The sequence below is a fragment of the Nicotiana sylvestris genome, chromosome 6 (assembly GCF_000393655.2).
Source record: "Nicotiana sylvestris chromosome 6, ASM39365v2, whole genome shotgun sequence".
NCBI lineage: Eukaryota > Viridiplantae > Streptophyta > Magnoliopsida > Solanales > Solanaceae > Nicotiana > Nicotiana sylvestris.
Window position 1 is genome coordinate 62,433,623 of NC_091062.1, and position 13,712 is coordinate 62,447,334.

General features: G+C 35.9%; 1 protein-coding gene across 1 annotated transcript; it reads left to right on the forward strand.

The window, feature by feature from the left end:
* Positions 1–2,090: 2,090 nt before the first annotated feature.
* Positions 2,091–3,098, forward strand: LOC138870694 (protein BPS1, chloroplastic-like). Its single transcript, XM_070148525.1, has one exon. The coding sequence runs from the start codon at positions 2,091–2,093 to the stop codon at positions 3,096–3,098; it is 1,008 nt and encodes a 335-aa protein (XP_070004626.1).
* Positions 3,099–13,712: the final 10,614 nt, after the last annotated feature.

The following is a 13,712-nucleotide window of genomic DNA, read 5'->3' on the forward strand; positions in this document are numbered from 1 at the left end:
AGTTATAGGTTAGTAATTGGTTCCATCTTTCTTTTCTATCCCTCATATAATTGGAGTTTCAACATTTCCTGTTTTCTTATTGCCTCATACCCTCACTAAGTAATACTTAGATTTGCTGATTTTAACAAAATACCGATGACTTAATTTAATGTTTATATTAATTATACGTTATAAATAGCAAAGTTTATGTAATATTACTTAAAATTACTATTCCCTCTGCTTCAATTTAAATGACACAATTTTCTTATTATTCATAATGATAATTTAAATTTAAACTTTTTATTTTACCCACTTTACTCATAATGATAAACTTTTATAGCCACACAAATGTCATATCCCCACAAAGCTTTTGCTTCTAATTAAGCTTTTAGGATCACATATTTCAAAAGTCTTTTTTTTTTTTTTGAATTCGTGTCAAGTCAAATTAAATCATCTAAATTGAACGGACGAAGTATGTGATAGCAGGTTGAATCAGAAAGAAAAGTCTATTAGCAAATTAGATGTATCCTTGTTTACCCTAAAAATTGAGTAACAATTAAACTTATAACGTGGTTTTAAGGATACATGATTTCACTAAATATCAATTGATAAACGTAAAGATAAATGATGCAAATTGGCAATAATACAAAGCAAACCAACGTTTGGTTAATGCCCTCGAGCTAATGAACCCTCGAGCTTGGTAGAGCAAGAACAGTTAAAGAGCAACAAGTTGATAAACAAAAGAACGTGAGTTAAAGAGAAACTATTGTATTGCTTTGATCTGTATGAATGTAAGGTGTCTATAAATGTTGGGGACTTCTCTTTATATAATAGAGGAATCTTAATTATGGTACAATTCTATTATGGAGGTAAATCCCATGATTGATACAAATAACTGCCCTTGATTTGATTTGTTCCGGGATTTCCGTCGTGATCTCCGATCGGTTACGGATATCTCGCCTTTCCTTTATCGCACTTCACTCGAGGTCGGTCATACTTAGTCTCGATCGCTGTTGGCCTCGAACTCGACACACCTCAATTCTTTGACTTGACACCCCGTCTTCGTACTCCGACCTGATCCACTACGAGACCGACCCCCGACACGATCCCCTGGTCTAGATTAAGTAGCAAAATCGAACAAGCCCGATCATAACTGTATACAATCTTATTCAAGATCTGATTTGGACTTTCGTAGAAGTGTTTTGAGTTTCTCTTCCTAATTTGTGCTAGTAATAAGCATTGATATATCAAATTATCAATGTATGTATCGGGTCATGACATATTTTACTTTTCCATTACATTTATTTAATCACTGACTTGACTAATAATTAACTTGTTTTGAATAATAATCAAAGGTACCTTTTTCAGAAATAAAACTGACATGCAATAGAAAATAAATACAACAACAATAACATATCAAGTATAATCCTACGAGTGGGGCAATAAAAAATAAATGCAAACAAAAAAGGGAAATGAAAAACTGCATGGATAATTGGCTTCCTGTTTAGCTCTTCTATGATCATGTTGCAACATGTGAGGTATGGAGCAGTAGTTTCCACAATATCTTTTCCTTAATTAGCCGTGAGTTGCTTCACTCCCTCTCTTTCTTTTCCAAAAAGCTGCAGCTATAATTTAATTATGTAGTCCTAGAGCATCTCTTTACTTATTAAGTATTTTTTTCTTGACAGAATTATTTTTTCTCATCTAGGATTGGAAGTTTAAGATTAATGTGGTTGAACTTGAACCCAATTATTGGGCTTCAACATCTTTATTATATGATTCTATGAATCCAAAGTAGGTCTTTCCCACCTTCCAAATACGTGGGACGTTACAAACTCACCACCTCTCCATTTTACAGATCAAACCTTTACCCAAAACATGGAAAATAACTAGAAAATAGAGATTATCAATTCTTGATACATTACCCACTTGTCTTGATTGGTCCACTTGAAACCAATCAAGGGTACATAGCCTGCAGATTTTGGACCCACCTTTGCCTTTTTGTTTCATACCAATTATTGTTGATATAGGCCTAGTGTGTGTGTATATATATACCATAGGACTTGAACAACACCTTAGAGCACTCAGAAAAAGAAACCAAGAGCACTATAATGAGGCCATCAAGAATACTTAAAAACCTCTCCTCTAGGCTATTGAATTCCTCAGTTGTGGTACCTTTGCCAATTCAAAGCACATTCAACCAACGACTCACCAAAAATCTCAACACCCTTCAATCACTCGAAGCTCCTTGTATTAATACAACTAATTGTTTATTTCATCTACTTGATGTCTCAACAGCTACCCAAGATTTAGCACAAGAATCCTTAAGAAATGTCAGTCTTCAAGATTCAGATCGCGAAATCGTGGAAGAGTACCTTGAAGGAAACGCTGCGTTATTGGATGTATGCAATCGTTTGTTAGATAAAGTGGACAACATTGGCAAGTATGTGGAGCTGGTGAGAATTTCCATACATTCACTTGAATTTTGTAAATTTGATCAACCTATTAATCCAATGGCGTTAGCGCGAGCTAAACAAGGTTTGAACTCGTGTGATTCTTTCGAGAGAAAATGTAAGGAAATGATGACCAAATCAAACTCGGGATTGAAGAAATTGAGTGTGAAATTCGCTCAATGTATGACTAATTCGCAAATTACTAGTACAAGGAAGCAGCGATACTTTGGATCTGAACTGGATGAGATATTAAATGGATCTTCTGTAGTCACGACGATGTTATTTGATATTCTTAGTGTGGCACTATCATTTAAATCGAAGCACAAACTGAACACTACACAAAGTGGATCAACTGCGTCGTCCTCTGCATGGCTGCATCCATTGCATGAGTTACAAATGAAGATAAAGGAAGAGAAAGAGAAGAACAATGGAGACAATATGTTTTTCTCTGAATTTCAAAGAATATTTAGATTAACTCAAAGTTTGAGCCAAAAGTTGAAAACCCAGAGCCAAAATGATGTAATAATGATGGTGGCTGAATTGAAGAGAAGTTGTGAGGAAGTGGATGAAGGACTTAAATCCTTTGAAGGAAAAATAAAGGAGCTCTATAGATTCTTGATATCTATTAGAATGTCCTTGTTAGGGACACTATCGTCCTTGGCCTAATATGCCTATATAGCATTAATTAGATTAATCATATTTCTTGGTAGAGTTGAAAAATCTTAGTACCTGAATCCGATTATATATTGATAACAAACTGTTGTATATAGATTTGACATATGTAGAGAGAGACCGCTTCAAGAAACTTCCTTACTATTATCTACTTTCGTGTATTGTGACTGCTGGTTTAACTTAATTTCTCTTGTTTTGAGATAATGGATTAGAATACCTACTTCAATAATAAATAATGTCAAGAAGTTATATCCAGTTCATGAATGAAGAGATGGGAGAGAGTAATTTTTTTAGATCTAGTTTGCTCTTCATTTTTGTAACGACCCAAGTGGTCGTTTTGAGTATTTTAGCCTCATTCCCCTATTTATTGCCTATATATTCAATTATGGTTATGTGACTTGCTGGGGTGGTTGGTTTGGTTTCAGGTAAGTTTTAGAGTGAATTAAAATACTTAGTCCCAAAGTTGAAAGCTTAAGTTGAAAGAGTTGACCGGAGTTTGACTTTTGTATAGACGACTCCGGAATTGAGCTTTCATATTTTCAATAGCTTCGTATGGTAATTTTGGACTAGAGCGTATGTCTGAATGTTGATTTGGAGGTTCATAGGTTGATTTGGTGCTTTTTGGCGAAAGTTAGAAAATTAAAGGTTCGGAAGGTTGGAAGGTTTGATCAAGGGTTCACTTTATTGATATCGGGCTCGAATTATGATTTTGAGAGTTGGTATAGCTCCGTTGTGTCATTTAGAACTTGCATGCAAAATTTGAGCTTATTCGGATTTGGTTTTATATGATTCGGTGTTAGTTTTAGAAGTTGAATGGTCATTGATTCAATAGGCTTGAATTGGGGTACAATTTGTAGAATTGATGTTGTTTGATGTGATTTAAGGTCTCGAGTAGGTTCGTCAGTGTTTTGGGACTTGATGATATGTTTGGATGGGGTCCTGCGTGCCCCAGGTGTGAATCGGGTTGAATTCGAACTCATTTGGAGGCTTGAAGAATTTTGATGCCCGTTGAGTTCTGGTGCAATCACACCTATGAGGGAAGGGTCGCAAGTGCGGCACTGCAGAAGCAGTCCATTGGTTGCAGATGTGAAATGGGGTTGGGTGAGGTTGGTCCGCGGGTGTGGAGGTTCTTGCGCAGGTGCGCAACCGCAAATGCAGTTTTGTTTCGTAGAAGTGGAGTTGGGTCTATTGGCTTAGGACCGTAGGTGCAGTCATGTTCTGCAGAAGTGGACGCGCAGAAGCACATAGGGGCCCGCAGAAGCGGAAGCACAGATGCGCGTCGTCCGCAGAAGCGGAATTCCCTGATCTTTAGTGGAAGCCTCATGTGCGATGTATTTTCCACGAAAGCGGAATAACTGGGGCAGAAATAGGATTGAATTGAAGGTTTATTCTATTTTCCACATTGAGTTAGAGAGCTCGATTTTGGGTGATTTTGGAGGAGATTTTCAAGGATTGGATCAAGGTAAGTGTTTTTTACTCGGTTTTGTTCATTAATCATAATTCCATCATTATTTTTATTATTTAATTATTGATTTGATTTGGAAAAATTGGGGATTTTTTATCCAAAATTGATTCCTATGGCTTGTATTTATGGTATTAGTATTTTTTTGGCTAGATTCGAATCGTTTGGATTTAGATTTTTGCGAAAAAATCTTATTAGTGGGTTGATTTAGCTTGTTTGAGTAAGTATCTTGCTTAAATTTGTGGGGGGGAACTACCCCTTATGACTTGGGTTGATTTGTGTTATTTGGATTATATAAGTGACCGGTAAACACGAGGTGACAAGTGTGTACACGAGCTTATACGTGGTATTTTGACCAGTTTAGACTCTTTCATGTATTTAATTAGAAATTGAAATATCATATTAGATCTTCCATTGTTAAATTGCTTTGGCATGTTTTACTTGATGTTGTTATCACATGCTCTATCCCTTATTCTCAAACATACTCTTATATTCCTTAATTGCGTTTGTTATCTATCTTATTGTCATGGTACCTCCTTTATTGTAGAGTTATTCTTATGTGAAGTTGTTGATTATTGAGATACCTTTCCTTGTTGAGTAATTCTCACTCATTTTCTTATCATTGAGATTCTTGTTTTTATTGTAGTTGAGCATTGGGCTAGATGTTGTGGTAACTTCGGTATTGTTGATTTTGGCAAGTTGTGATATATGGGCACTTGTGGTGTGAGTTGTTGTGTTGTGATATTGATGCACATGCGGAGGTATAAGGATAGGGTTTGATGTGCATGATGCGGCATAAAGTGGGAATTTATGTGTGTGTTGCTAGTAAGGGAATTACTTGAAGTCATGCGGCAACATAAGGTGGCTAAAGTGCGTGTAACTATTTCGGAAAAAATATTTTCAAAAATATCTTAATGTAAGGCTCACACGCTGGTATAAGAAAAGGTTATGATTTTTAATTATGAATAGTGGATATGAGGCGGTACCTTAGTTTTGATTCTTGTTGTACATTCCATGTTAAAGAGGCTTGTTGGTTGAACAGCTTTGTTATCTCTTTATTTGCCTTACTTGTATTTGCCCATATTGATATCTTGATGTTCTTATCATGTGTTCACTTTATGTTCCCTTTATTGTTTTAAATTTCGTTGTTAGCTTACACTATTGACCTGCTTTATATAGTCGTATATTTCCTCGTCTTCCATTATTTGCTTATGTTATACCTTATTTAGTTTCTCTTATCCTAGTAGGTGTCTTGACATAGCCTCGTCATTACTCTATCGAGGTTAGACTTGATACTTACTGGGTACCATTGTGGTGTACTCATACTATGCTTTTGTACATTTTTGTGGAGATCTAGGTACTTCAGCTCACGCTAGGCATCAGTGATTCGACCGTACATTTTGGAGACTTCAAAGTATACCTGGGGCGCTTGTAGGCCTCGCAGTCACCTTCTGCCCTTATTTTTACTACTATTTACTCTTTGTTTATATAATGTTATACTAGGGATTTTCAGTATAATCTGCAGAGCTTATGACTCAGTTCCACCAATTTTGAGAATTTTGTTCCAAATGTTCTGTTTTGAAGTTATTATGAGCTTTATCAAATTATCTTATTATCTTAGTTGTCAATTTTGTTAAGCTATCAGTGAATGTTAAGCTTACTAGTCATAGAGCTTGGTGTCATCATGACATCCTAAGGTGAAAAATTGGGGTCATGACAAGTTGGTATCAGAGGTCTAGGTTTATAGGTGCTACGAGTCATAAGCAAGTTTAGTCGAGTCTTGCGAATCCGTATGGAGACGTCTGTACTTATCTTCTAGAGGCTACAGAACTATTAGGAAGATTCCACTTCTTTGATTCCTTAGTGCGAATTCATTAATTTCAAAATCTGAATTTTGTCTTTCTATTCTCTCACAAATGTTGAGGACATGCACTGCTGGATCCGATGATCAAACACACGCGCCCCTGCTAGAGCCGTGCGAGGCTGGGCCTGGGGTGTCACGACCCAAAATCCCTCCTTAAGAGTCATGATGGCACCTAGTCTCTAAGACAAGGTAAGCTTAATACATAACCGATTTTAACCAATTAAATATTAAGTATGACACATAAATTTCTATATAAAGCCAACAATCCAAGGTAGATACATAGCATCCCAAAACCGGTAGTACAAGTCATAAACTCTACTGAGTTTACTAGAAAATCTTTAAGTACAAATGTTCCAGAATAGAAATAAATAGTACAAATAAAATTTCAGAAGGTGACTCTGAGGACTTTGAACGCGACGGCAGGTATGCCTTGAAGTCCCCACAGCAATAATCGATCAGCTATCTAATGACCAACAAACTCTGAGGTACCTAGATCTGCACAAAAATGTGCAACAAGCGTAGCATGAGTACACCACTACGATACCCAGTAAGTATCAAGACTAATCTCGATGGAGTAGGGACGAGGAACAGTCAAGACACCTACTAGACAAAATAACCTATACAATTATGAATATAAAACTAATAGGGAACAATATCAATAAAAGCTAAGCATGGTAAAAACAACAAATAATACTTGCAACAGAAAACTAAAAGCAATATTTAGCAACAAGGAACAAACATGTAATAACGCCATAAAGTAAGCTGAATACAGTTAAAGTCCGGTGAAACCAAGTAAGGAAAAACAGGTAACAACTCAATAAACAACCACTTTCACATAAGATTTATACAAGAATTTTACCGAGGTACCACACCTCATAACCACAATTTGCGGGTCCCAAGTCACGAACCCTAATCACTTGGCATCTTGTGCCCCCATTAAAATTCACAATTGCACGGACAACTCATGTGTCAATACCATTAGTACCTCATATCTTCACGGATAACTCACGTGCTAAGAGAGTGACAATATCTCATATCTGCACGGACGACTCATGTGGTAGCAATAATAATACCTCATAACCGAACGGACAACTCACATGCCAACAACAGAAATATCTCATATGCGCACGAACAATTCACGTGCCAATAGTACAACTCACGCACAAAAGTAGGTATACAAGAATGCATGTAAATGATCAATAAACACCGAAGTTCATCTTCTTGGACTGGTATGAGTGACTAACTACGGTGTATGCTTGTGCAAATGTTCTATTACAACTCGAGTCAACAAGTAAGATCAGAGACAATGAATGGTACATAGGAAATAACACAACAAAACGTAAAATGCATGACTCACACAAAGTGGGCACACCATTACACAAATATTATCAACAACAATGCTCCCAGGCCATCACAAGTCATCACAAATCATACCCGACATAGCACCACTTGTCTCGCCACGTGCTCAATAATAAAGTAATTGCCCACCTTATCTCGTCACATGTGCATAATAATATTCCCACATTGTCTTGCCACATGCACAAATTCACATATATATAGCCCGCCTTGTCACGCCACATGTGCAAATATCAGTAATAACAATAGTACGGACAACTCATGTGCGTACACCCCGACAATCCTCTCAACAACATCACGTGTGATAAAAACATAATAAAATAATATAACAACTCGCACCACATGTGCCCATATGCCACAACATTTTCTCAAAACAATTCAAATACCATAACTATACATAGACCTTAACTCAACAATACTAAGTACCACAGCAACAACGATAACATGGGAGTACGACAAGTAATCAACATAAGAATTACTAAACACAAAGAATGGAAGAACAAGCTCACAATGAAAGACATAATAAGTAATAATGGTTTCAAACAAGAATAACTCAACTATGAAAGAGATAATTATTGCACCCTATTTTGCACTAGTCAAAACAAGATTCAACTCATAGTTCCTCTATTGTTGATAAAAGATAGTGGCCACCTAATATTTAAAGGTATACTAGGGTACCTATTTAATTACTAAGTCATGTTCATTATTAATCTGCTAACAAGTGAGATTATGGGTAAGAGTTCTTGTTCTTCTAAGGGGAAGGTGTTAGACATCCTTTAAAATCTACTGTGTATCTAAGAGAGAGTATAAAAAGAAATGTGAGACCTAGGAAGAGTACGAATTTATAAAGGAGTTTGAAGATATGTTGAAAGAGTTTTGAAATATGTATGTAGATGGTCTACACTTTATAAAACTTGTGAAAAAAGGTTAAATTATGAAAAAACAGTTGATTTTGGGGATAGGTGTTCATGTAATTCTAAAGAATGTTGTAAAAGTAGGCCTAAGATATACCTTGATTTGAAGATTTATAGAAAGACCATTTTTTGTTGAAAATGTCTTTAAGGCGACGGGTCCTCATTTCTTTGCAAAATTCTGATTTGCCTCGTGATAGTAAAGCTTGCAATTTAGTTCAAATTTCCTTTTGAAAATGGGCCGCTGTTTTTCACTAATTTCTAGTCTTCAGAATTCCTCTAAGAAAAGGAAAGTAAGTGAGAACATAGTAATGATATGAGTAAATCATACTTTGTGAAGATTAATTACTGACTAATTCCTTTTAAATCCTATATTATCTAAATGTTGCCTATGTTTCACATGATATTAAAGCATGAAGATAAAGTGTGTGATCTAATATACGAGGGTTAAATACAGGACAACAAAATACGATAAAGCGACAAAACAATAGGTAAAAGTAATGAGGCAGTAAACTAGATTAAGGAAGCAATAAATAATAATAAAGGAAATGAGAGAAAGAGGACTGGACTCCGATGATTGGGCTTCAAGAAGGCAGGCCAAGCAATAGAGAGAGATACGGCTACAGCTGACTCGGGACTCTCCAGAAAATGCGACAAGGCTGGGACCTGGGCCTAAGTTCATTAGGAACTCAGCATGGCCAAATGGATGTACATGCTCAAATAGAAAGAAAGTCATTAGATACATGCCCTATATATTCAACATATGCAACCATATATGGAATATATATATATAAACAAAGGACTGGAACAAAAAAATATCAATATTCAAATACTATGGAAAATTATACTAATGTGGCAGTTATACATGAAAAATAATTTACATTAAAAATCTTTTGTTGTCATTAAACACTAAACCCCTAAATTAAGAACCAAAGGTGTCAATGAATTAAAGGCTAAGGAGGAAGTTCTACTCAAGTTCGATGCCCCCTTTGAATTTTCCGACACTTCAAAGTTCCCAAGGGTGTTACATTTCGCGTTTTCGTACGTTAAAGTTTCGTTTTTAGTTAACCGACGTGGGCTCGGGATGAGATTATCTTGAGGTTAATATATTCACACTATTTATAACAAGCGATAAATAAGTGTTATGAAGGATAAATGGTACACGAATTAAAGAAAACGAGTTTCGTTGAAGGTGGACGATTTAGGATAAAATACGGGTCGAGCGATAATACCTGATAATTATGGACTAGTACCATGCAAGGTACCATATGACCACGGCAGTACGAGGTATAAAGTATATTAAAAATTAATAGAATTTTAAGTAATTTGAGATAATTCTTAATTATACGGGTAATTGGTTAATTACTGGGTAACGGGACATTACCTAGTTAATTAATAAAATAAGTGAATAAGATTAACCCCTTCTTTCCTTCCAAAAAGGTGGCACAAGGCCACTAATCAAGAAAATGACTCATAATAATTTATGAGTAGGTGTCTACCTAAGGATTAAAATAAAATTTAATTTAACCAAGATAAGATTTCTAAGTCTTATCTCATTTAGGATCAGAACACCCCAAAAATCATTATTGATATAACAATCTTAGTTCAAAGAAACATTAGAAGGAGAAGCTAAGTTTCGTTCCAAAAAAGAGCTTCATAGGATTAGAAGTAATTTCATTCAAAAATTTCAAAGCAAAAGCAAAATTTCGTTCATAATTTCAAAGAAGCTGGAGCAAATTTCGTTCTAGGATTTCAAAAAGCAGAATCTTAATCCGATTATTTTTTTTTGAGTTCTAAATTCAATCAACGAAGTTTTTCCAATGGAATATTATACGGAGTTTTCCCTACTCCAGGTATGTTAAGGTCATCCCTTCTTTCTTTTGGCATGGTCCAAACTATACAGAAGAAACGAGCAAACACATAATTTTCATAAATTACTCTATTCATAGAAATACTATGGGTGTCCCCCATGTGAATTATTATTATCTTCTGTTCATGGGTCTCAGAATAATACGCAGTTGAAAAAGTTTATCCTGAAGGAATATTAAGATTATTACATATTTTTCATGCATTTCATTCATTTATACATGTATATTGACTCATGACCAGATGGCATTATATACACGTATTTATATATATATATATATATATATATATATATATATATGTCTATGGAATATGGGAAAAACGTTATGGCGTTATATATGCACCACCACTTTATCAGTTGGTATATGTTAATGATGGTGCCCACAGTGGCTGAGATGATATGATGGGATGCCCTCAGTGGCTGATGATGTTATGTACACATATACCCATGCATGACACGACATTTATATACATGTGCATAATATTATAAGTGTTTCAGAATTTACAAAGTTATCAGATTTACAGATGGATTTCTTTATTCCATGTTTTATCTATGCCTTTTATGTACAGATTTCCATGCCTTACAGACATAGTACATTTTTTGTACTGACGCCCTATTTTACAGGGCCTGCATTTCATGCCCGCAGGTGCAGGTAGGCAAGCTGATGGTTCCCCTTCTTAAGATCCTTGATCAGCTAGAGTTGGCATGCTCCACTTGATCCGGAGCTGCTTTTGATTTTGGTACGATATGTTTATGTGATTGTGTGTGTATATATATATATATATATATGAGTATGACTTGGCTCAGTCTCGTCTTTTTACATTTATATTTCTATTATAGGTCTATAGAAAGTATGTCTAGTTAGATAGTATGTGGCCTTGCCGGCTCCCAATTTTGAGATGTATAGTTGTCTATAGCAGCCTTGTTGGCTCACCCTACGTATGTTTCATGTATATGTATGTATGCCTTTTTGGGCAGATTTCCTTCATGTACATTATTCTCGTAATTCAGCAGATGTTATTCAGGTTTATATCTTAGACGCATGCTTAGGGGTGTTTGACATGTAGGACTCGGGCATCGGTTTAGGTCGTGACAAAGAGACTCGAGGCCTAGGGCAATGCTTGTGCCAGGGAGAGCAGCCCAACCTAGAGTTAAACTCCACTCCCAAATACCCTTTACCACTAATAACATATTTTCCTTATGGGTTTAAATGCCAATGAGGCACTTTCAATGTAAACTAAATTCTATAGTATCTCTTACCACAAAAATATACTTTTCCTCATAATAGAATAACATAAGAGCACACGGGCTACAGTTGATACCAAATAAAGAATACATATCAGGTAAACCTAAAGGTCTGACTTTCGAATACACATAAGAGAGGAGCAGAAACATCACAACATACTGTTAAAGGTCTAAACATTAGATAAGAACACACTTAAAGGGAAGGTAAGTTATATAAAGTTCATCTATGCAACAACACAAAGATACAAATGCTCCTGCCCTGGCAAACTAACTGTTAACTGATTAATTTGCTACTAGCACATGCATGGGTCGGCAATGTTACTTGGAATTTTAAGAGGTGTTAATAAAGGTTCAGACAAATAGTCACAACTAACATAGAAGCTACCAAAGATATTAGAAACATGATCAAACTCTCAACATGGCTACAGGTTTACAAATTTGAACATAGAATCCCTAAGGGCTCAACAGTATCATATTCTAATAGTATTAGCTATAAACAAACCATTATGTTCAGACAGTATCAAACAAGGACTTCTCACAAGGTTTAAGGATCATATTCAATTTCAAATTGACAGTGAGGAGAGGATTGAGGGTAGTTCACAACAAAGCATGGAATCATGGGGTCAAACAGGGAACATACAATATTCAATTAGTTATACACAAAAAATTTAAGTGAGGTTGTGACTGCATATAGACATGGGGGCTTTGCATGTTATAAAATCAAGTTAAACATGCCATGAAAGGGGGGTCACAGATAAAAGAAGTATTATGCTAAAACAAGTTTAACTCGGGCATATAGTCTAGCTTAGTATCTAATCTGAAGTAGTCATGCTCAGCTTCAAACAATTATCACTTGATTATAGCAAGAATGATTGGGTTCTACTTTATAGAAGATACCTTATTGACAACTAAATGTAAGCTTTACAAAGTCATCAGTAGCATCAAAGGGATTCAACAACAGAAAAGCACTACACCAAAAAGATTTTGAATTAAACATGTAACTAAAGGTTTTAACTAATCATGAGACAACTAAGTTCAGTTCAATAACAATTACTAGTTGACTATAACAAATCATCATCGTGACTTGTTCTATGAAGAAGAGGATAACTTAATCTTAAAGGAATATATGCAGTAGATCTATTAATGTGTTGAAAAGAAGACAACTTAACTCAAACAAGATTATTTCATGTAAATGCAACCAACAATTAGGTATAATCATGTGAATACCATGGTGATAGCCCAGAAGTTGTCTTCAGAGTTGGCAAATACATGCATAGATAAGGAAAGCATCTACACTAGATTTTCATACTAGGAACTTATGAACTTCATATTCAAGGGGAGGTGCCATGGTGTATGTTATTTGCTGATAACATAGTTCTGGTTGATGAGACACGAGTTGGCGTCAATGAGAGGCTGGAGATTTGGAGACAGGCCCTTGAGTCTAAGGGTTTCAAGTTAAGCAGGACTAAGATGGAATACTTAGAGTGCAAGTTCAGCGTCGAAACGACGAAAATGGGAGTGGACATGAGGCTGGACTCTCAAGTCATTCCCAAGAGGGGTAGTTTCAAGTACTTTGGGTCTGTTATTCAAGGTATTGGGGATATCGACGAGGATGTCACACATTGTATAGGGGTGGGATGGATGTAGTGGAGGTTAGCGTCAGGAGTCTTGTATGACAAGAAAGTGCCACCGTTGTTAAAAGGTAAGTTTTATAGAGCAGTGGTTAGGCCTGCCATATTGTACGGGACTAAGCGTTGGCCGGTTAAGAACTCACACATCCAGAAGATGAAAGTAGCAGAGATGAGGATGTTGAGGTAGATGTGCGGGCATACTAAGATAGATAGGATAAGAAACGAGGATATTTGAGAGAAGGTGGGTGTGGCCCCCATGGAGGACAAGATGC

What these genes read in the sequence shown, in the direction of transcription:
- LOC138870694 (XM_070148525.1), top strand. Translation starts at nt 2,091, where the DNA reads ATGAGGCCATCAAGAATACTTAAAAACCTCTCCTCTAGGCTATTGAAT.